Below are 22818 nucleotides of genomic sequence, written 5' to 3' on the forward strand. Positions count from 1 at the left end.
TTTTCCCTTGTCATGCTCAAAATTTAATTTCTGACTAACTATTGCAACAGCAGCACACATTTTGCTTAAATCAGTACAATTGTTTGAGATTCACTCATTTATCATAGTCTGTCAGGACAGTACAACTCATTCCTGTTGGCTGAATGACTGATCTTATATGTAATGGTGAATTTAAAAAAAAAAAAAGACCTTGGATAAACAAACTGTTATTAAAAATGGCACATTTATTGCTACATTACTGTTATATACACAACAGTTCTCAATATCTACTTTATATATAAAAAAATAAGAAACTGGAGGCACTTTGAGGACATAGCCTACGTAGATGTTGTCCCCAAACATGAGTGAAGACACAGATCTGCAGCAGGTCATCTGTTATGAATGACAGAAGGGTCTCAGTTTGTTAACAGAAGATTTCAGGTGCATGTTTAAGATACTTGGAGGCTGTAGACATATCCGCTGTGTAAAGAAAAGTACAATTCTTCAGAAGCGATTGTATCACAAGACCACCACATTTTTTGAGGGAAAGGCGAATTGACCGAGCAAATAATGGCTGGAGCTAGTCCACTGGGGCAGAACTAGTGACAAGATCACAGGGAGGGGAAGGCCAAATACTGTTATATATCAGTATCAGCTTACAATGATAAAACTGATAAGGACATCTCATACAGCTGTACATACATATCAATGCACATGCCAGTTAAGGACATATTTATATTAAAGAAAATCAGTACATACGTATGAGAAATTTTAAGTAAAGATTTTAGCATCATACTCAACGTTACCATTAGTCAACATCAACATCTAATGACATACACAACACTGATGGAAGCAGTGTCAATGAGTGTCTTCATTTAGATGCTCTGAGACATGGTCAGATGTTAATAGAGTATATAACATTTTAAACATCTGTATTATAAAAAGGTACAACCTATAAGTACACAAACGCAACATCATCCACCATGTAGTAGAGAAGTATTCAGGCACTGGTGAGTAACCATTATCAAAACTTCCAAAGTCAGGAAAATGACTAAGGCCACCCTTTTTGATTCATTTTATGCTTCATATCATAATGAAACGATGAATTTTGTTGCAGATTGTGCAGACCACCCTTACTGTCATTCCCCCAAACTAATCAAGAGAGGGAGGAGGTGGTGCCATCGAGAAAAGAAATATTGTTCCCTTTTAAACAGAACGGTTGGTTGAAAACATCAGAATAATCCAATTTCAACTGGCCATACATGTTTGTGTTAAAAGAGGCATTCAAAAAAAAATTATAACATCACAATATGTGATGTAATCAGCCAGATAACTGTCTTTTCTACCATCTAAGCACCTGGCACAAAAGAAATCACCTCACTTTGTTCCTGGAATCTAAACTGAGGGTTGACTTACAGTACCTTGAAAAAGTCAGTCCCCAACACTTTTTCACAATTAAGAGTCTCACATGTTAACATTTGCCTCCTCACAATGTCTGAGGTTGCTCCATAGTATGAATACATTTTAATCTGGTCATCTCTCGTTAGTAAGCTGTTGAATGTTTTGGAATTTTCTTTTGACTTGTAAAGGTTTATAATTGAAGACAATTAATATAAAATTCAGTATCAAAGACAACAAAATGTGAAAAAACTGTTGAGGACTGAAGACTTTTACAAGGCACTGTATGTAAACAAAAAGAATTCCAAATGGAAAAAACTCAACTATCTTACAAAGTAAAAAATAAAATAAAAAATAAATCAATTCTACAAAAGGAAGATCCTTACAACAGGCTTTGCAATTGTTCAAAAAGGGGAAAAAGAACAAAACACCAAATCATCAACACAATAACAACCAAAACAAGTCAGTAAATGGCAATTGAGTAAGTTCTCCAAAACGGTAACACTAACACTCATGATCCCTTTCAATACTTCAGCTTGTAGCAAAATGACATTTACAATACAAACTGTTCTGAGAGTTGTATGAAGGAAGTTCATCATGCTCTAACAAAGTCTTTAGGTATGATTCGATGGGGCAGGCGAATGTGACACGGAGTCACAGAGGGTTCATGCTGACCACATGGCTGAGAGCCGACTTATTGATGGTGGAGGATTCGAGCAGTGTCGATGTCTGTACTGGAGTCCAACCAAAGCCTTAAGGGATAGTGCGGATATCCATTCACACACCTGGTTCAACATCACTGCGGATCCTGCGTTCGTAACGAGTCTGTGCTCCAGTTTGTGTTTGTTGTGGGTCTCTCTCCGGCAGTCTTTCCATTCCACTTGCATGGCAGTGACAATAACAAATGAACAGGACGTTTCGAGATAAGACTCAGGGATCCACAGTTACAAAGAAAAAAAGAATTAACCCCCATGTGTGAGTTACTAATTGTGGCACCTTTTTAGCCAAAGCAAGAAAATGAAAAAATACAGCCAGAATTACCAGCATACCAACAATTGGAGTCAACTCTGATTACCCTGTCAGTCTTTCAGATGTTGTTATCATGGTAGGACATCATAAAAACCTGTCTGTGTAATTCAGTCACTACATTGAGGGATATCAATGAAGGTAATTTGTATGAAACACTATGCATTTTACCTGTTTCAGGTACATGTTTAGTCAGGTATTGTAAATAAACTTCAGTGTCCCTCTTTGTTTATGGAGAACATAAGCCTTCCTTTTTCAGATGGGAATACCAATTAATTATCCAACAATGCATATCCCAACTTTGCTTACATGAGAAATTGATCCAAGTTACATTTGATCCAAAGTTTTGCTCCCAACATGTAAAGCAACTTCCTAGAAATGTCTAATAAAAACATCATCAGTGTCCTTATGTTTGACTTCCGCTGTCTCTTGTGTCAGCGTCTTCAGTTCAAAGTATTGTCATGTTTACAATACGGTTTTTCTCTTTTTGTATGAGTGTGCTTGTTATTCTTGTGTTCATCATCATCGGGAATGTGGCCACCTGCTTTGTCAGTAATGAAATGTGTGTGTGCTTTTCAAGAGTTGATTAACACACACTGAGATGTATGACAATGATGGATTAAGGCCACGTGTTCTGGGCTGTACAATCAACAGGAACTGAAAAAAAGAGATGAAAAAACAAATTAACCAACCGCAAAACAATGGATTGCACTCTATGTTCATCTGTAAGTACAGATGCACTGATTACAGATAGGAGATCACACTACTTTTCTTGGTGGATGTATTACAGTGGATACTGCTACCCTTGCATAGTTCTAGAAAATGCACAAGTTGTTACATATATTGAACGAAGATGCACAGAAAAAGAAAACTGAATTGGTTACAACTAGAACAACCAAGAAAAGTGCCATTAGTGCATATCTACCTGCCTTACGCAAAGATTCATCGGACTCACCTGAAAATTACATATGGCTCACAGGGTTGTGTCCATCGCCTCCAAGACCAGGGTGACCCCCACCACGTTGCATCTGAGGGTCCACACCTGACACCTTCTCCTCCTCCCTCCTCTTGAGGCAGGCTGCCTTGGGGTTCAAATTACGCTCTTAGAAAGAAAAGGGACATATGTAGATTAAAAACTATTACAAGAAAACCTCTTCATTTAAAGAAACCCTTAATCAAACAGAGGACAGAATAATTTTTGACACATGAAACACCAAAATAGGACAAGGAGTCAAACTATAAAGGCAAAGTAAAGCAGGAGGAGGAATAGTATGATGAAAAACGGAGAGGCTTGGCAGAAAATCAGGCATGTTCTTCCTTGCATATTTTCTCTTTTTTTCTCCCTTTCCTCATTTCTCAAGTAATGAAAGCAAATGGCACAGAGAAAGCCAGAGTGGAAGTAATTGGTCAAACATTTAAGAAGTAGAACTCATGTGGGAAGATGACTGGTAGATGTGTGTAGTTGCGATAAGAATGAACTGTTTGGTCTTGGTGAATCAGACGGTCCGAAGGGTCGTTCTGCTTGGGCTGACCTACCTCGCACCTGCTTCTCCAGGCCCAGTATGACCTGGACGGCCTGTTGCAATATAATGAGCTTGGTCTGGGCCTTGTCGCTCTGTAGGTGGACCTGACACATCCTGCCCAGCTCTCTGAAGGCTTCATTAATGTCACGCACACGCACTCGCTCTCTAGCGTTGTTAGCTAGGCGGCGCTCACGTTCCCTTTGCTCCTTTTCTTCGGCAGTCAGGTTCTCATCAGTCACTGAGACAACGCTGCAGCCAGGAGAGGGGAGGTTGAAGGGGCTGGTCAACAAACCCAAAGCACAACCATCAATAAGCCTACAATGATGCTTAAAAACTGAATTAAGCCTGTCAAGTTATACTTTTCTGCATCATTTTTTTGTTTCTGGGAAATATTTTATCTTTTCAGTAGATCTAAGAGTGATTTCAACTTAACACTCTGGGGAAAAATTAATGAAGATCCCAGTGGAGTGAAGTGTGTTGCAGGAAAAGAAGCAGACTGGTGGTAACCGAAGATGTGTATTTTTAATTTCCGCAATATAATAATCCGGAAGCCTTTGGAATTTTTTTTCCCCCATGTCTTTAATGAGACATTACTGTGGAAACTGTTTTTACTTATTGTTGGCGAGCATTTTAGCAAGTTGAACTCGAAACATGGAGATTTCTTCAAGACTGACAATGAAGAAATTTAAGCCAAGATCAAGATTCAGACCCGATTATCTGTCCAACCAACCAAGATTTTTGTTTTGGTCACTGGGGTCCAGGGGGGGAAGTTGAGGGGATCTGAGGATTGTCCAACAGTATGAAAGAAGTTATGAGGAGGGAGAGAGAAAGGAAGAAACACCCTCTGCCAAGTACAACGCAAAGAAAGGGCCACAAGATAAAGCCATCATGTTAAATACATCAGCAGCAGGAGATGTATTTATCTGAATGTGAGGAAGAGAATATCACTGTTGTCATCTGTGGAAGGAAAATAAAAGCAAATGGAAATGAACACAGGGCAGCAAAACAAAAAAAAAATGCTTAATGTCTGAAAGGCTGGGACATGCAGCACAAAGTTAAAGTGAAGTTAGCACACATGACAACAGACAGTCCTGCTTTGATGGTAAAAAGGATACTAGTGAGGAGACATCTAAAAGGGTTTACAAAACAAAAAATAAACTTATAGGAAGAAAGAGATGAGTATCTCTTTACAAAAAATTAATTTTAAGTTTACAAAGCTAAAGTAATATATCTGAACTTCATTGCTAAAGAAAAGAGTGAGACAACAGTGTTAAGAGCAAATGAGCACAGGAAAAGATGTGTTAATCCAAAGGGTCAGACGGAGACACACATAAGCATTATCATGGTGAAAACAATCAGCCATATGAAGGAAAAGGTAACACATAATGCGTCAGAACAAACTGGCGTCTTCTATGTGTTACCAGAGGATGAAATCCTTATAAGATTAAACAATGGGCAAGTTTAAAACAACCACACAGCTTAATTTCCGCATTACATGTCCTCTCTCTCTGATCATTTTTAACATGGACTGTCGTTATAATTTTAACTAGGTATCTTGGAGTAAAGTAAAATTGTCAAGATGTGGAGAGATGTAACTTAATACTAGGACATGTCAGAGGCTGGGAAGTGAAGCTATGCAGATGTTTTGGGTAAAAAGGCCTTTCCCCTCCTTTTCCTTTCTCCCTGGACACCCACTGACCTCGAACTTGCTGCTCCAGGTTGAGTATAACGTTAACGGCCTGTTGCAGTACGATCAATTTGGTCTGTGGTTTCTCATAGCTCAGGTGGAGCTGACACATGCGGCCGAGCTCCTTAAAAGCCTCGTTGATGTCCCGCACACGTAGTCGTTCGCGTGCGTTGTTTGCCATTCTCCGCACTTTTTCCCGCTCAACCTTAATCTCCACTGGCAGATCTTCATCATCCTCATCATCCAGACTACTGGAGAGCCAATGGCCAACAAAAGTGGGAAGGAAACAACAATAGGGGTTCATTTCACTGAATATAGCTGTCCAGTCATGGTGTGTAAAAATCATTTCCTCAAAATGTCACGGTTCTTGGAAAATGGATTACATTTAACAGGAAAATTTATGACAAAATTAAAACGTTCATAATGTTTGACTGGAGGCCAACTAGTGTCAAGTAGTATTGAATAAATAGTACCAGAAATAATGAAGCCCCAGAAACAACATCAGGAACTTTAAGTCCCTGCTGTGAAATCCTGTATGTTTTCCCTGTAGCTGAAACACTTCAGGATTATGTGCTACGAAATCTAATGCATTAAAATAAGTTAACAAAAGATTTAGAAACCTTGTTCGAATGCGGGCTTTAATGTCCTTTCTCTCGTCCTCTGACTTATCCGTTACCGAGCAGGTCTCATCATCCTCTTTCTCCTCTCGTTTGATGTCAGTGCCACTAGAACGATTTAAACTTCCAGGATGACCTGCACAGGGAGTTTAGAGATACTGGACTGAGAACAAGCAATGACATACAACACTAGAAAATACTGCTAAGAAGTTACAGGGCTCCAGGCATGCTAATAAATAACATACTTTACGTAAGAATCAACAGAAAGTCTCACCAGTAAAGCCTTCAGGTTGTTGAGATGCTGCCTGGACAGATGTGGGACCGAGGTGGCTGTTCAACATTCCTCCACTAGAGGGCACACCAGCAGAGTCCTCATGGTGACTGGACACCTTGAAGACAAAAGGGTAATGTTAAACTAATGCAAGAAAAGTTTGAAATACAGGTAAAAGTAGTCCCACTGTATCTTACTAGTCCAGGCAGACGACTAGCCAGTCCCAGTGCGGCACTGTTGAAGGCCTGCGGTAACCCAAGGCCAGATGAGAGCAGACTGTGAATATCAGCGATCCCTGGCCCTCCAGGTCCACTGGCATGACGCTGAAGAACATTGATGGCTTCTTCCAGACGGTCTTCCATTTTACTTTGCTACAAAGATGGAAGAACCATGTCAGCGCTGAAGACGACGCATTAATGGTTGACATGAAACATTTCAACATATCAACTAGACAACAACTAAAGAACATACAAGAACATGTTGACCTACCATGGACGGCACACCTTCAAAATTCGGTGAGGGTGTGGCTTGACCAGAAGACCGAGTCCACTGGGATGCAGACCCTGTATAGTGGTAAAACAGAGAGAATAACAGGGTTTAGCAGAACAGATTGTCCTTTAACTCCAAAATACATTACAGAGACAAATTTCTTTAAAAAAAAAAAAATCTGTCTGCCACTACAGACAAATGTGGATGTGAAATTGTGCAAAATAAGTGATTTGAACACAGCTACAAGAATTACATTTGTGTTTGTCAAATTATCTAAACAAAGCTTTATATGGTCTATAATGTAACGTTTCCTTATTTGAAACTTATTAGGTTCATCACTAATACCATTTTTAAAACATTGCCATTTTTTTTAGTATTGACAGTTTGTAATGAGGTCACTCCTGAACTCTATGAAAAGACAAATAGGGAAGTGACCCCACCCTGTTTTTAATTTTACTCATTTTCCCTTCCTCTCTCATAAGCTAAATTTACATTTTGTGTGTTTGAAACACCAAGTGAAGGTTAAACTTTGGATGGACTAGAGACTCACAAGTTACAATGATGCACACAAAGTTGTTCCATTTTCTGTGTTGTTTTTTTCAATGTGTAATACTAAAAAAATACTGTAGTCTTAAAAAAACAATACATATGGAAAGAATCATCACTGAAAATACTGCAACAAACAATAACACTGTTTGCACATTGCCATCACAGAAAAAAGGCTTGGCTGAACTCACTGACACAGTGAAAAAAAAGGGACACATGTGGGTTGGTTACATTTTTCAAGCTCATCAAATTTTTCAAGGGTAGTTCTAAGCAGTACTACATTTATGTATGCTCTTGATAGATATCTAAAATGCAGAAGAAACATTTTGCATGTGAATAATTACGTGGGCGACACACTCAGACAACTGTCATAAGATTTCCATATCAGTCTGCAAATAAGAGGACCACTTACTGTTTCTCATTGAAAATTGTACTAGCAAAGAATGCAAGTGATCCATGTTATGTACTCTAGTTAGCTTCACAGACAGTCACATATGATACGTAACTTCCATTATGTAAGTTTAGATACACAGCAATCATGTATTCTAACATATTGTTTTAGTTCCCCTTAGTCCCAATAGATGGAGCTACACTGACACTATGAACTGTTTCTGACTCAAAATGAAAACAATACATTCTGTAAGATTTTATCCTTGTTCTCAACAACAGGAAAGACTCAAGAGTTGAAAAAACAAAAGGCAGAATGACCTTGAGGCCCTAAGAAAAAACCCACCACAACTATTCACTCACCTGATACAGCCTGAGGAGAGCCCGAGGGAGTAGACGGAGATGGAGGGAAGGCGTTACTGTTTGGGTCCGAAGGATAGATCTGTACACAGGGGTTGATGGGTTTACTTCAATAAAATCTAACCCATTTCCTTCATACATGGCATAACAGAAATACAGCCACAGAGAACGTTCCAAGATTTTGGGGATGATAATTATAACAGAGATGCATTTATTACTTACAGAAGCCAACGCTTTTCCAATTTCATCACCTGAACTTCCAGGAACTGCTCCTCGATTGGCTGCTAGAAGAAATACAGGATTCAAATAAGAAACTATACTTAATCAAGGGTCTCCATATAGTATAGGGTGAAAACATACAAAAGAGACAACTTCAGGGGTCTTACCCATAATGGTGTCAGTGCCAGCAATAGGGGGTGTGTGACTGGGGACTCCAAAGCTACTGGAGCCAGAGTGGAAGCCAGCAGGATGAGCTCCGTTCACCTCACTGCCATGCAGGGGGTAGTTTTGGGGAGAAATGGGCAGTGGCTGCCGTTTCTTGAAAGCAAAAACATCAGTCTATTTAAATGCTCATCCAGACAGAAGCCCTTAGAGAGGCATTGGTCAAATAGTGTGAAAGACGTCAATGAGCATTCACAAAAAAACAACAAAAAAAACAGGATGTGAAGGGAGAGCTTACCAGTCTGTCTTGGGGGTTGATGGCAGTGAAGGGGGCATGCTGGCTCAGATGGGGGGAGTTTCCCAGCATGCCTGGGTAACTGGGCTGAACCATCGACCCAGCAGAGCCCCATGGATCTGAGGGTAGGTGAAGGCCTTCTGTCAGGGGGCATCCAGTGGAGGTAGGGGGCATGAAGGGTGAGGGGATGAAAAAAAAACAAAAACAATGAAAGCCACATATGAGACATGTCACATTGCTGTGATGACTTCATTCAACCGTAATGCACAATTCAGCACACAGTCACTACAGGGTGTCTTCTGACATACAGTTTCAAGTCAGAGGTCCACGAAGACCACCACCTTACTATTACACAGAAAGCACTTCCAAACTATAGTAGATGTAGAGGAGAGATCCCATGACTACCAATATATTTTTGTCAAACTGAATTTGCCATATCACGCCAAACACCAGACGAGAGTTCAGAAGGCAAGTCTTGTTTCAACTAACCTTGCATGTAGAAACTTGGAGGGTAGACATTTCCTGCCTTGGAGCCTGGGTAGGCAGCAGTGTCTCTGTTATACTCCTCTCCTGAAGTGGCTGCATAAACCTACCGAAGGTGCATAGGAAAAAAAAAAACTTGTCAAGTATTGCTATTAATATTAATATATTATGCTAATTTCTCATAATTATATACATTGTAAAATAAGCTATTTTAATAGTAACGCTTGCAGCACGGATGATGTGCAGGTCTTTTACATTGGTGTCAATATTTTTAGATACCTGGCAGACTTCCTGTGCTTGGCTAAGTAACCCACTTACCACAAATACATTTTTCTTTTTAAAATAGCATCTGTATTTGACTGATTAAATTTTCATTGCAAATGTGCCAAAAATAGGCTAACAGCATTAAATGGCCGAATAAAGAATTATTTAATGCAGTTAACAGAGTCCGTGTTCCTTCTTTTTTTTTTTTTTTTAAATCATAATTTCTAAAACTTTCCACAATTGTATGTATAGGTACAATATATAAACACAGGGGAACATCATTATGTAATGATTATGCAGTGTCAGTGATTTTCTTAGGCCATATCTACCATTTGTTTTAGAATTATACACATTACTCAATTAAACAGACATACATAGAATAATTTACAAATACAATACACTCTAACAAAGTGACATGTAACCATATAATGGAGAATACAGTGGGATTTAGTACATCTTTTAACACTGTATAAAGGAACCTTTGTTTGGAACAACACATCCTTCTCAATCAAGACTATTCTCTGCAAAAATCAAGTATCAAACTGTGTCTGAAAAACTCAAATCCAAATGGACTGAAGTTTTCTTCTGTAATTTGATTAAACAAAAAGAAAAAGGAGAGGAAAAAGAGGGGAGAGAAGAAGAGGGAACAGAGAGATGCACTCCTAATTACTGAACCATCTGCCGAATCCTGGATGGCAGCCAACTCCACTGGCAGCTGGGATAGAGGGATGGGGGAGGGAGAGAGAAAGGGGAGGGCTGTTGTTCACGGTGGTGAGGGGAGGGGAGGAGAGGGAGGTGGTGGGAGGGCAGGGGGAAGAGAGGGGGAGAAGGAAGAAACAGAGAAGAGGAGGAAATAGGGTGCACAGAGAGAGAAAGAGAGAGAGAGTGGGAGGGAAAAAATGAGGTGGAGTAAGAACCATCAAACCCCAGTATGAATTCCCCTCAGTGATCTAACGAGTATACTTGGCAGAGAGGACGAAATGTGGCCATAAAGTAAAGGGCCTACAAATACAACTGACTATAAATACATGCTGCAAATGAGTGACTGGGTGAATGAGTGGTTTTTTTTCCCCTTTTCCTTTTTTTACTTGAGTGGTGTAGATACACAGCTGTAAAAGCTGGACGTCCTGTATTGCAGCTATTCTACTGCTCTGCAAGCCAAAGAGAAGCTTTACATGACAAATGGAATGTGAAAAAAGGTGCAAAGTGAAAATACAGGCTCTCATTACAAAGAGATAGTTTGTAGCTGCAGCATTTCTGGATGTCGGTACTCACAGAGGAGGGCAGGCCAGGGGGCACCTTCCTGATCTTTTTTGGCTGTGGTCCTGATGGGAGGGAAACAAAGAGTCACAGAAAGAATGAAATCACATAAACATGGCTGCACACAAAAAGAGCTCAACTTGTTAAGGCACAGTCGCTAGTAAGAGGATTCATCTACTCAGCCCCCTTCATTCTTCAGTCTTGTTGAAGCAATCTATCCATCTGTCTTGTTACTACTCATTAATGCTTAATCAAAAGACAGTCTAATCTTATAATATTCTACGACTTTTGAAATTGAGATATGTGATAACACTTTTTAAGCGTAAGTGAGATCTGTCAAACACCTTCTAAAACTTCAACAGGGAAGTGATTAAACACACCGTCTTAAATAAGAATCTGTGAAAGGAAAATGGTGGCAAACTTCAAATTCTTAGGACTATGTTCAATAATGGAATTGAAACAGTCCTTTACAATCTTACCTATGGGGTCCTGTGAGGGTCTCCTGCGAGGGTTACTTCCCTCATAGGAGGAATAAAACTGGGAGTTTGGTTTCAGGCCAGATGGGGAGAGGGCATCAGGACTATGCATGGGTATCTGACTGGGCATAAAGCCCGGCTACATGGGGACAAAAAAGGCATCAGTTAATCCACCATGAACAGAGGTACAACAAAATGATTATGAAGGTAAATTAGGAACTGCACAGAAAAAGAAAGCCCGGTTTCTCAAAAACAACATAATCATGTACCTGATTTTGACTAATTTACCTGTGTTGCAAATGAAGAGTATGCTCCCCGCTCAGCCTTCCCTGTTAGGAGGAGGAATGTAAAATCAGGTCACGGTTGTGAAAATTGGGCTTTTACGTCAATATTAAATCACAATCTACCCATTCCCTTTTCTCCATTCGGGTGCATCCCATCTGGTGTATGAATGTATGTGATGTGTAGTATTTATGGTTTTGGACAGCAAAACATCAACAAATTGGCCCATTATAAATGGTTCAGGGGCAATTTTGCCCAACCTCTGTCCCCTCCCCTGACAGTTAAACAGAGAAGAGCTATAGGCCACCGTAATCCCAAGGGACAGCCTTGTTTGTGCATGGGTGCCCTTTATACCCCCAACCCCCTCCAACACTGAACACACAAACTGCAACACACAAACAAACCCCTCCTCCATATCCTCCCTGATTGCCCTCCTCTCTTCATCCACTGCCACCTAAGCATAAAAACGCTTTGCCCTAAAGTGGTGCATTGGTGCAACTTGTGAATGGCTCCTCTCTTAAACAAGCAGCTTATTGTTTAACTCCAGTCACACCAGTCAGTGGTTAAACACACTAAAAATACTGACTTGCCTTGATTATCTAAGGGTTTAAAAGACGATTACACAAAAGTCATTGTGTCTTAGTTCAATTCAAACTTCTTACCAACAATCCCTGATCCAAATATGGGACCAGAGGCGATGCCCTCCTGCTCATTATAAAGGCCTTCTTCTCCATAACCCTGTGGGAAAGACAGCAAAGATACAAACATTTAACAACCAAATCCCATTATTAATACACAGACAAAAGTATGAATGTACACAATGTTTTTATCTCTGACATTGCAATACGAAATTTTTAGGCAGTTCTGGCAGAATGTTTGTCAAACCAACAAAATTCTTACAAGATCACTCCAGTGGTTATATCCGCACCATCCACAACAGCTAAACTCAACAAGTTATCCTCAATATTCCAGAGACAAGTGAGACAGTATCTGGTTTGATCGGGCCTGCTCAGTATCCATGTTTCTCAGAGTATCAGGTCATTTGAGTGCTTTTGTATAAATTGATAGAACTCTTGAAAGTGGATGCTGAAATAATTATAAACTTAGTTATGATTATTAAGAACATGTGCCAGCTCCACAGTCTATTCATGCATTTAAGAGCTATAAATATGAGAATAAAAGTCCATTTCATTATCCTGACAAAAATCCAAGTCCATGATTTTTAATCCCAGTGTAAGACATGGACATGTGCAAAAATAACCACATGCTCATTTATTGGTTATTATGGAAGCACCCTTTAATATAGTGGGTGACATCACATGCAGTTGAGTCAGGCAGAGAGCTGCATTAACAGTGCAAACACATAGCTTTTTCACCATGTGTTACAATGCTGTTTAAAACTCTTATTCATTAAAAGCACTGTGGATTATATTGCCAGTCATTTGCATCAGATTACGACTACAGCGAATTTGTGTCTTATTTTGACATTCAGAAAGAAACTAGCTCCAATCCTCATAATACTGTGCAAGTGTATCAGTGCTCAAGCACACACTGAACACTTCATGGCTCTATCTTATACTCTGTGCCTGTGTGACGGGTATGAATCTCACAATCCTCTAGATTTATGTGGTGTTCCATTAAGATACTCAAGCAGAATAGAATGACAACTACAAGGCCAAGTTCAGTGTAGTACGTGAGAATTAGCCATACCCTTGCCTGGTTGAAAGATGGACTGTTCTGTTCACCAGGTCCCCAGGGACTGGACCCACTCCTTTCGGCTATACCTGAAAGACAAAGAACTAGGTTAGGCCTATTAACCACTAAATGGCACAGACTTTTTCAACAGGAATATACACCTCATCTTTGCAGAAATAAGCCTAACTTCAGAGAATTACGATGTTGACCTGCTTTGATACAGGTTTTTAAAGCTGCTCAAAGTAACCTCCATTGAAGAGCTCCACTTCACAACTCACACAGAGACAGCATAGTGACAGCGCTGTCACATAGCGTGGATATGAGCTGTAGGAAGTTTGAATAATTAACACCCAGTATGAGGCTCACAGAATCATCCTCGACATTCTTCATTCTCCCACTCCACTCCTTTACATTTTCCATGGCAACAGTCATTCATAGCCCCTCTATTCTCTCACTTTTAGCCTTTACCTTTGCGTTATCACAGACACAACATCTCAATCTAATGCAGTTGACACACATTCTCCCTGGCCAGTGGACTTCAGCTTTCAGAGAGGTGAATGCGATTGAGGAGTGATTTTAAAGATTGGTGAAGCAGAAATTCCTGCCCGTCCCCTTTCTCTCAATCTCCTCTCGCACTGCAACACAGCATCTCTTGGGGAAAACTGAAGCTTAATTGCATGCCGATTTGCATAATTGTGCATATTAATGAAGCTCAGCTCTATGAATATTCATATTTTTGTTTTGTTGTCTAATTAAAAAGCGGAGAGGGGAGAAAAGAGGGGGGTAGAGGCGGGCTAGAATCATGACAGGATCAGCAGTAGAACAGAATGATAGGTCCACAGCGCTGAGAGCTGCTAGATTGCTGTGACAACTGTGATCTATACACACGACACCAGCAGAATAAGAGATGAAGGAGACAACGTCTTGTCCCCTCTCTATGGCTGACTGTCACTCTCCACGTCAATCAAATACAATAAAGAAAACACATGAACTATTTGTCTCAGTTGTAAGTTATCTGTATTAAGTCTTTTGACAAAAAGGGTCCGAGTCAATATTTGTACTTGTCAATGTTTTGCAGTTTTGTTGACATAAATTACAAGTCAGATATTAAAAATGGAAATGAAGCAGAGTTTTACCATTTCATCATTTCACATTAACATTTACATTAACATTTTTGAAAAGCCAGATATTGTGTCAAACAACAAAATACTAGTTTTATCTACTACACATACATTGTTGTGATGCATTCAGAGATGGAAATATGCTCCCCCATACTGAGTTGTCTTTGTCTATGAAATGTACAATATAAAATACAGTGACTGGAATTAAAAATCACACTAATGCAATTAATCTTGTAATTAAAAAAAAACATTACATGTAATGATTACTCAGTTAAAACTGACAAATCTAAAACCATTGAGAAAGCCATGAATAGTCTACTCAGACAGTCTACAGGGACTAGAAAGAGAAAAATGAAGAAAAGAGTGAGTAACATCAGACGAATTCTCTGGTGAACCCCAATGCACTTCTCCTCCCAGCATGCAACGCCCCTTTAAGCATGGCTAGTCTATAATTACACAGGAAGAGATACTGGAAACAGACAACCAGCCTGAGTCACAGGCTTCATGAGTAAAACTCTGGCACATACATTGACCAAACTTGCAGACATGCCTTCATTTTTACAGGAATACTGCCCCAGGCACCTTTAACTGAGTGTGCCGTTTGTCTACACACCTTCTTCCTTCCCTTGGCAAAGTGACTCACACAGACACAAAGCATGATGTCAGATAAACTCTCAAGAGAGTGTACACCGTTAATGAAATACTGAACAATGTACAATAACATAAGCCTGGCTGTTTTAACTTGTGACTCACCACAGACACGTTGCACTACACAGAATGCCCTAATCAACTAAAATACACAGGCTATTTTAAAGCCATTGTTTTTATCCTGGAAAATTATAAGATCTATAGGTCAAGCTTTATAACGTTCTAGCAATACCTTATTAAAATGAAAAATATAAGGACTTCTAAACACTTCTATACTCTTGAGTTTCTGTAATTCAGGCATCTGTGTTTGAAAAATGGACCACTGCATGCAAATGTAAAACTCCTCCCCTTCTGCATTTCAGACCATACCAGTGTTTAAAAATACATTTCAGGATTCTCGGTTTCCAGTGACCAAAAAATGAAAGTGCACTGGAAATTATTTTAACTGTCTGGTGTAAGGGGTCGAACAAAATTTAGACCTGAATAGAGATATCATCCTCCCTGAAGGCTCTGTGAGGGACGCTCCCACATGCTCAACATCCACTCACCTAAAACCTTGGCCATAATGGGAAAAATTCATATATATGACTTTTAAGAAAACATGTGGCAGCTGCTCTAAAAGTAGTAGAGAGAGTCATATGATAGAAAAATCTGGGTATCCCCTTGACCAACGTTGCTACAAACTGGCTCACTAATGTACTACTTGTTTATAAAACCAATTGTTGAGAGGCATATACACATTCAACGACCAGCAATAGCGAACTGAATAACTTATAATATCTAAATGTTGAAATATTTCATGCAAAAAGTGCCATTGAGATGATCAATACACCAAGGGTGACCAATCAGTTGATCGCCAGTTATGAGTGAACTGGAGAATGTTTGCAAAATTATTATAAAATTATTAAGGGCTGCTACTGAACTTCAATGTATTTATGGCACTGACTGTAATGCATTGGAAAATATATTGACAGATTTCAGAATTTAACGGGTAAGTCTCATCATTGTCGGCATATTCAGCATGTACTGTATGCACAGTTTTTATACCTTTAAATTGATATGCTAATGGACAACTTCAAGATGTGATAAATTAGTTTATCTTTTATGCTCTATGAGAAAAAACGTCATGGAACTGAACCATAAAACTAGACATGAAACAGACAACTTAATTTAACCCACATTGTGGTAAAGAGCTTTACATTTTTATGTTATGAACCTGTTCTGTGTTTATTAAAATGCAGAGGGACTGAAAAGATTTGTAGTGTAATGTGTACAGTAATTTCATTTTTCATAAAGTTATAAAATGCTTTAAAATATTCACAAAAGAGTATCAAGGCCAAAAATTTTTAAATGCATCAAATTCTGATCATTTCTAGGAGGTGTGTAGTGGATGCTATCTGCACACAAAAAAGTTAACATGATAAAATAATATTAGCAAAATCACTATATTGGCAAATCTCTGATTAGTGATATTGGGTCACATAAATAAAAGTGAATTTAATAATGATTTTAGATGTTTTTGGACAAAAAAATATCCTAAATATAACGGTAAATGAGAAGATTCAAAACATGGGTAAAAGATGTCAATTTGAAGGTTTCGGGTTTTGGGAGGCCATGTGCTTTAGAGGGGCTGAGCATAAACCTGTCTAGAAGTGACATTGTATCACGCATCACAACGTCTGCTGCTATTAGCAAGCACAAAACGCCTCTAAAGCCACAGATTCTCAGTGTTTGGGGGAAATAAGGTAATATGATATGTTTCGTTGAGGTCTGGTTTTGTATTTAACATGGAAATGATCTTGGAAGAATGTTAATGTGTAATCTACATTTTGAAACATTCCCTTTAAGTGAATAGTCACCTTAACTTTTCAGAATGCAGGGCTGTTTATCGCTTGTTCCCTTACAAATATTTCAGTTATCACAAATCATAAAAATACACTCCTGATCAAAATTTTAAGACCAGTTGAAAAATTGCAAGAATTTAAACTTTTCATCAGCTGATGAACAGCCCATTTCATTTTAATTGTTGTTTTCAATAAACTGCTTACTCAATTTTTTTTTTCTGTCTCACTCCCATTTCTTCTTTTTGCATTTTGAAACTCTACTTAGAACCTTCATAAGATCCAACAGTGCAAAATGTAAATTCATGCAATTTTTCCAATTGGTCTTAAAATTTTGATCAGGAGTGTACATATGTCCAGAAAATATGTCCAAAGGAATGCTCACACTGTTGACCTGTATTTGTTTCCAGTGCTTTGTATACTCCAAGAAGCTAAAATAAAATAAATTTATCCTATGGTTGAACAAAAACACATAAGTAGGTTACAATACATTTGATAACTTGTGATGTTTTGTCTTGTGTGAATAACCATAACAGTTCTAGTCAGTTCCAAACATTGACAACATAAGCAGCTCTTTATGATGGAGCACACTAATAAATAAAGGCCAAGTTGTGGATAGACTGTGGGGTGTGGTATAATGTTGAAGCCAAAAGACAATGCCAAGAGCAGATGTTGGATTGATAACATCAGCGTGTCTTTTTTGTAAAGCACCTTTCTGTCACAAAAGAACATACGATTGGCCCTAATGTGAATAGAAGAAATAGAGCCCCTTTACCCCACCCAGCCTCCACTTGACTTGTCTTTCATCTTAGCCTCAATATCCTGTTTCAGTTCTTTTGCCAACCGAAAAGACCTACTGCACTTGTCAAGATCCAAAAGTGACAAAGGTTTATGTACAGTGAATATGTTACACCAGGAAGAGTGACAGTGACAGGGTGACATCTTTAAAGGTTTAGCACTTTTTGGACATGACAGAAGTGAGACAGAACCAAATAGTACAGATATACCAAACAATAAGTGGCCTGTCTGAGCTTGGCTAACTTTGGGGTGATGAATTTCAGGGTGAGGATAGAAGCGAGGTCTCTAAGTGAAAACAAGTTACATGGACAGGAAAGTAGGATGAAGGCAGCAGGACAAGGGATTACACTTCCACAGAGTTAACAAAGTGCATTAATTAGGCTGTTCCCACGAACCCCCGCTCTCTCTCTTTGACATTAGTGATTGAATGGCAACAGCTGAGAAAGTGACAGAAGGGACACCTGTAAGGCAAGGATGAGGAAGTGAGGAGAAGATGAAATGATCTACTGACTTTCCTTGACCTTCTTCTAGAAATCTGTGTCCTTATATAATATTCTAAAGAAGTGGGGGGAAACCATTTCCAACCCGTGTGGGTCAAGAAGATACATCTAATAGCACATCGATGCCATGCATGACAGAAAGTAGAGGCACCATGGAGCATTATAAACCAATCCATTGAAGACATTTCAACAACAATGTGTTAAAAGGAAGAGAGAGTGGAGTGGTTAGAAGGTTTCTGTTCTTGTCTTACCTGAACCTCCAAACTGACCGAGAGTAGTTGGCCGGTTCTTGCCATTGGAAACTGGAGGTTCAAACATCTAAAAGGAATAAAACAAGTCAAATGTTAAGTGATTGCTAAGTTACAGTACATCTTCTTAAATTACCTAAAAGGTTATTGGTGGTGCTAATTTATTTTTTCCATCAACATCTAAAATAAACTTAAAACAATCAATGCATTCCAGCTTTACTTGACTATTGAAAACAATGAAACAACAAGTACTAGTACAAATTGTCTGATAATAGCCACTGTGATCCTTGGTCAACTGACCCGCTTCATAGAAATTCACTTTTCAGCCAAACTGGCAACTACGCAAGACTCAATTTAATACTTAAAGTAACTACCATGTCAAGTCATTCTGTAGCATAGAATGAACTCTATGGGATGGATACTTGACTAATTCAGGCAATCTTCAGAGAGATCTTACCGTGCTAAAATCCAGCAAGTCGCTGAGCTCCTTGTCTGTTCCTACTGCAGCCATTCTCTGCTGCTGATCAGTTGGCCCTTTCAGTCTCAGCAAGCAACTACAGGCAGAGGTAAGGAGAGTGTGAGTGTGTTTTGCCCAGCTGTTAGACAATTAGCTATTCTGAATAACAAAGGCACACAACAGTAGAGCTAGATATTTCCAAATAACAAGCATCACTATGTGTATCAATTCCTTTCTGACAATATGATAATGCTGGTATGACTACTGGCACTTTCTACAATAAGTAGTCAAAACAATAATGGAGGCTGAGTGTTTATGCAGCTTTTAGAAAGCAAAATGTTGAGAGGTTCTGGTAGTTATGATTTTCAGTCCATCATTGTAACCAGATTTACCCACAAGCTTACGTGCAAAATATGATTGAAACACAGCCACAAACATACACCTTTGCAACAAAATCCACATGTAAAACCACACAGGTTTCACATGCTACTGAAACCACTAACAATATATCCAAATCACTTTATCTAAAGATTCAAAAGAATAATATGGCCATACCTGTTCATGTTATAGAACACCTGTTCATGTTATAGAACACAAGGCAACTAGGCATAACAGATTCCTTCATAATTAGCTGACAAGTAAAATATTGTTACAACTTAAAGAAATGACTGTCCATATGGTAAGATTCATTATAACCAAAAAGTATAACAATTTCTACCATTACATTTTCCAGTTCCATACAGTAAAGTATTCCAGTACTAACATGGCACACACAACTGTGAATTAAACAACAGAATGGGAAGATGGAGCTCCAGACAAAGAATCTACCAAGCCACTCATTTGGCTTTTAATACTTATAATATAGCCCGTGATAATTTTTCAGTCAATTCTCATTGAAAATGGTCTTCTCCAGTATCACACCCTTGCCTGATAAAATAAGAGTTTTGACCAAGTAACCAAAAAATCCACCAGTTTTCAAAGTTTTCCTTGTAACCCACATCTAACATGGGAGACCATAATTCAGCCAAGGCCTATAAAGTCCTCATCTTCTGAGCATGGACCGCTTCCTCTACCTAAAAATCAACCTGCTTTAAAAGCTCTTTTCTTAAACAAAGTAAAAGTAGCCTACAGCATGCTGGACTTCCAGGGGTGTATGGATAGAGTATGGCCAGCATTCATCAAAGTAAATATAAGATAGATGTGTGTAAAACATCTAAATATGAATCATTTCAATACACATACTTAAGGTCATAAGTTCTGGCAGCTGGTAATTATTTATCAATTATAATCATTTATTATGACTATCACAAATAGTCACTGTCAGAAGTGCTTATGCATCATTGGTATGATTAAAATCTGATTTAATGTAGTTACACTGAAAAACAGCAGTGTAGGAAAGAACTGAAGAGATGCAGGTGCCACTAGAGACAAAAAAGGGATACATCTATCAATACAAAAAAAAATTATTATACCTCAAAGACCATTGCATTATGCATTATGTAAAGTATGTGAGCGACTCCAAATTAGTATCAGTGACTGAAATATAAGCAGCCTGTCTCAGTTTACATATTTTTAAATTTTGTGGCTAGTATTTAGTTCACTAAAGACAGGGAATACCTCAAAAGCTAAGAAACTACATCAAGAACTTGGTGTTTTCTTACAGAATTCTACAATTATAAATTGGGTGCACACTTTTAAGTCATGACCTCAAATACATTTGCAAGATGTTACTGAGATGATTTCACTGCTCCCAAGTCAAGACCCAGTTTCATTTTCAGAGCATGACTTCAGATTTGCTTTTTGACTAAAATAATACACCAGAAACAGGAAAGAGTGAACTACTAATGTGATTTCACACCTCACCCATGGCATTAACACTGATGTGAATTCTTGTGAATTCCAGTGCTGCTGCTTGTGTCAGTATGGAGGCATTTATTTATATGCTGTAAATAAAGAAACAATATGACTACTGTGGTCGGTGCTTGTGTAACTGAGTAAAATAATTAGTCAAAAACACCAAGAACCTATCATAAGGCTGATACATGATAACTAACAACTGCATTTTTGTTTTAAGCATCTCATGTCTGAGACAAAATCAATGTACCAGCCAAAATTAAAGAGTAACCAGTAGTAATGTGACTGTTAACCACCAGAAAAAGACAAAATGCTTTGACACAACATAATCTACCAATTTCTGCCTCTCACTGAGCTGAGGTCAAAATGGGGGATAAGTGTTTAGCCCCTCCTAACAAATGGAAGTTAGCAACATACGCTTGTCTTCAGCACCCCCACCTTCGGCCTGCCCATTTGGAGAAAAGTTTATAGGCAGAAATGGCAATAGAACATCTCCTATGTGGCTTAAAACAAGGTGTAGCCAGTAATTCAAAGACTGCCGTTTTCGTGGTTTATCGATGATCGAATACTCTGGGACGTTTAAAGGACCTAAAACCTGTTGCCTGCCCTCAAGTTGAGCAGGAGAATGGGACACCTAACAAACTGATGAACACAAAGACTACAACCACCAAAGTTAGAAATGAGAGGTCAAAATGGGGTAAAATGTTGTGAAAAGTCGACTGTGTTTCTAAATGGCGCACGTTGTAGAAAATGCTGGTTTTCGCGACAGCCGTGTCGGTTGATACTGTGATGGAGGTGGTTGTTGAGGTGGAAGGGGGTAAAACATAATGCCCCCAAGTTATACTTTCAGCTACACTTTTAACAGTACATTAATTTATGGTTCATGTTATGATAACAGTGACATAAGTCCAAGGTGAAACTCTAAAACGCCAAAAACAAGTGAAGAGACCCAGACGCTACCATGAATTTTATACAACAAACCACCCACGGCTAATACTAACGACTGACGTTCAAGCTATTTCTTTATGGGAAAGCTGCGTTCAAGTGCTTCAGACAGCAACGTCCCGGGGGCTACCTCAGGCTGAATGCTACTGTGCTGATGTGTTCTAACCAACTAAAGTGAGCAAAGACGTAATTATCCATCACACAAGCCCCTAATAATGTGTAATAACCCCGTAAGCTCACTCAGGCCGAAGGGGAGAAAATCCAAGACCCCGATTTTCCCGGCTGAGCCACTCAATACAAGTTGAACGTTGCGCTTAAAACTTGACTATTACTCCGGTAACAACGTGACAGACAACTTGTGTTTGACACGCATATACTTGGTAAGAACGTATATTTATCAATACATTTACCTGGATTCAATTTTGTAGCATCCAAGAGGGAGAAATAATCGGCTGGAGTAAAGAGAAAAACAAAGTTAGGGATAGGATCCTTCCCCGTGGTCCGGACTGTGGGGCTTGATGAAGATGAGGAAAGACAAATGAACCACTCCTCCGCCACCTCGTCTCGTTGTCTTGTGTCACGAAACTGAAAACACGTCTCTAACACGAACCATAACTCTTAGTGCTACTCCGTTCCTTATTGCAGTTGAATTTGTAAGCATTTCATTTCCCAAGTAGACATATTAACAGCCTCCACATTGTCGGTTCCAATGGAATATCGCTCCGCGACACAGCCTACGGGAGGACATGGACGCTGAAACATCAGCGGTGTCCGATTTCATCCAAAACGGATTTACCAAACGCGGTAGCTGTCAATACACTTTGTGCCGATGCGCTGGGTCTTTTACATCACACAAAATGTCAATGTTTTGTGGCTGCAATTGCAACAAAATAACACCCAGTACCAAATCGCGGGGGACTACATTGCGCGGCGGATGAGTACGGCCGCGAGCTGAACAGCCCAGTAGAAGATGGAATGATAATATCG

At 39.1% G+C, this 22818-nt stretch overlaps 1 protein-coding gene across 11 annotated transcripts; it reads right to left on the reverse strand.

Annotated features, from left to right (window-relative positions):
* Positions 1-204: 204 nt before the first annotated feature.
* tcf3a (transcription factor 3a) lies at positions 205-22755 on the reverse strand. Of its 11 annotated transcripts, none has more exons than XM_030159950.1 (20): positions 22242-22755; positions 19033-19129; positions 18579-18645; positions 13435-13508; positions 12387-12462; positions 11731-11774; positions 11446-11581; positions 10982-11031; positions 9449-9548; positions 8963-9099; positions 8670-8820; positions 8506-8567; positions 8287-8365; positions 6991-7064; positions 6699-6872; positions 6505-6619; positions 6234-6366; positions 3940-4175; positions 3359-3505; positions 205-3060 (listed from the first exon to the last, which is right to left on the reverse strand). In XM_030159950.1, the coding sequence occupies exons 2-19, from the start codon at positions 19084-19086 to the stop codon at positions 3366-3368; spliced, it is 1902 nt and encodes a 633-aa protein (XP_030015810.1). In that variant the 5' UTR covers positions 19087-19129; positions 22242-22755; the 3' UTR covers positions 205-3060; positions 3359-3365. The 11 variants fall into 11 exon arrangements, with proteins under 11 accessions (XP_030015810.1, XP_030015802.1, XP_030015803.1 ...); XM_030159942.1 differs by having other exon boundaries at positions 3940-4205; XM_030159943.1 differs by having other exon boundaries at positions 3940-4205; positions 11731-11771; positions 22242-22754.
* Positions 22756-22818: the final 63 nt, after the last annotated feature.

This window comes from Sphaeramia orbicularis, chromosome 17, assembly GCF_902148855.1.
Source record: "Sphaeramia orbicularis chromosome 17, fSphaOr1.1, whole genome shotgun sequence".
NCBI lineage: Eukaryota > Metazoa > Chordata > Actinopteri > Kurtiformes > Apogonidae > Sphaeramia > Sphaeramia orbicularis.

Coding starts and splice junctions, on each gene's coding strand:
- tcf3a (XM_030159942.1), bottom strand. CDS start 19,086: ATGGCTGCAGTAGGAACAGACAAGGAGCTCAGCGACTTGCTGGATTTT. Junction 9,549..10,981: donor CCCCTGGCCTGCCCTCCTCT/GTGAGTACCGAC, acceptor CACCTTCGGTAG/GTTTATGCAGCCACTTCAGG. Junction 3,506..3,939: donor CCTGGAGAAGCAGGTGCGAG/GTAGGTCAGCCC, acceptor TTTCTTTCTAAG/AGCGTAATTTGAACCCCAAG.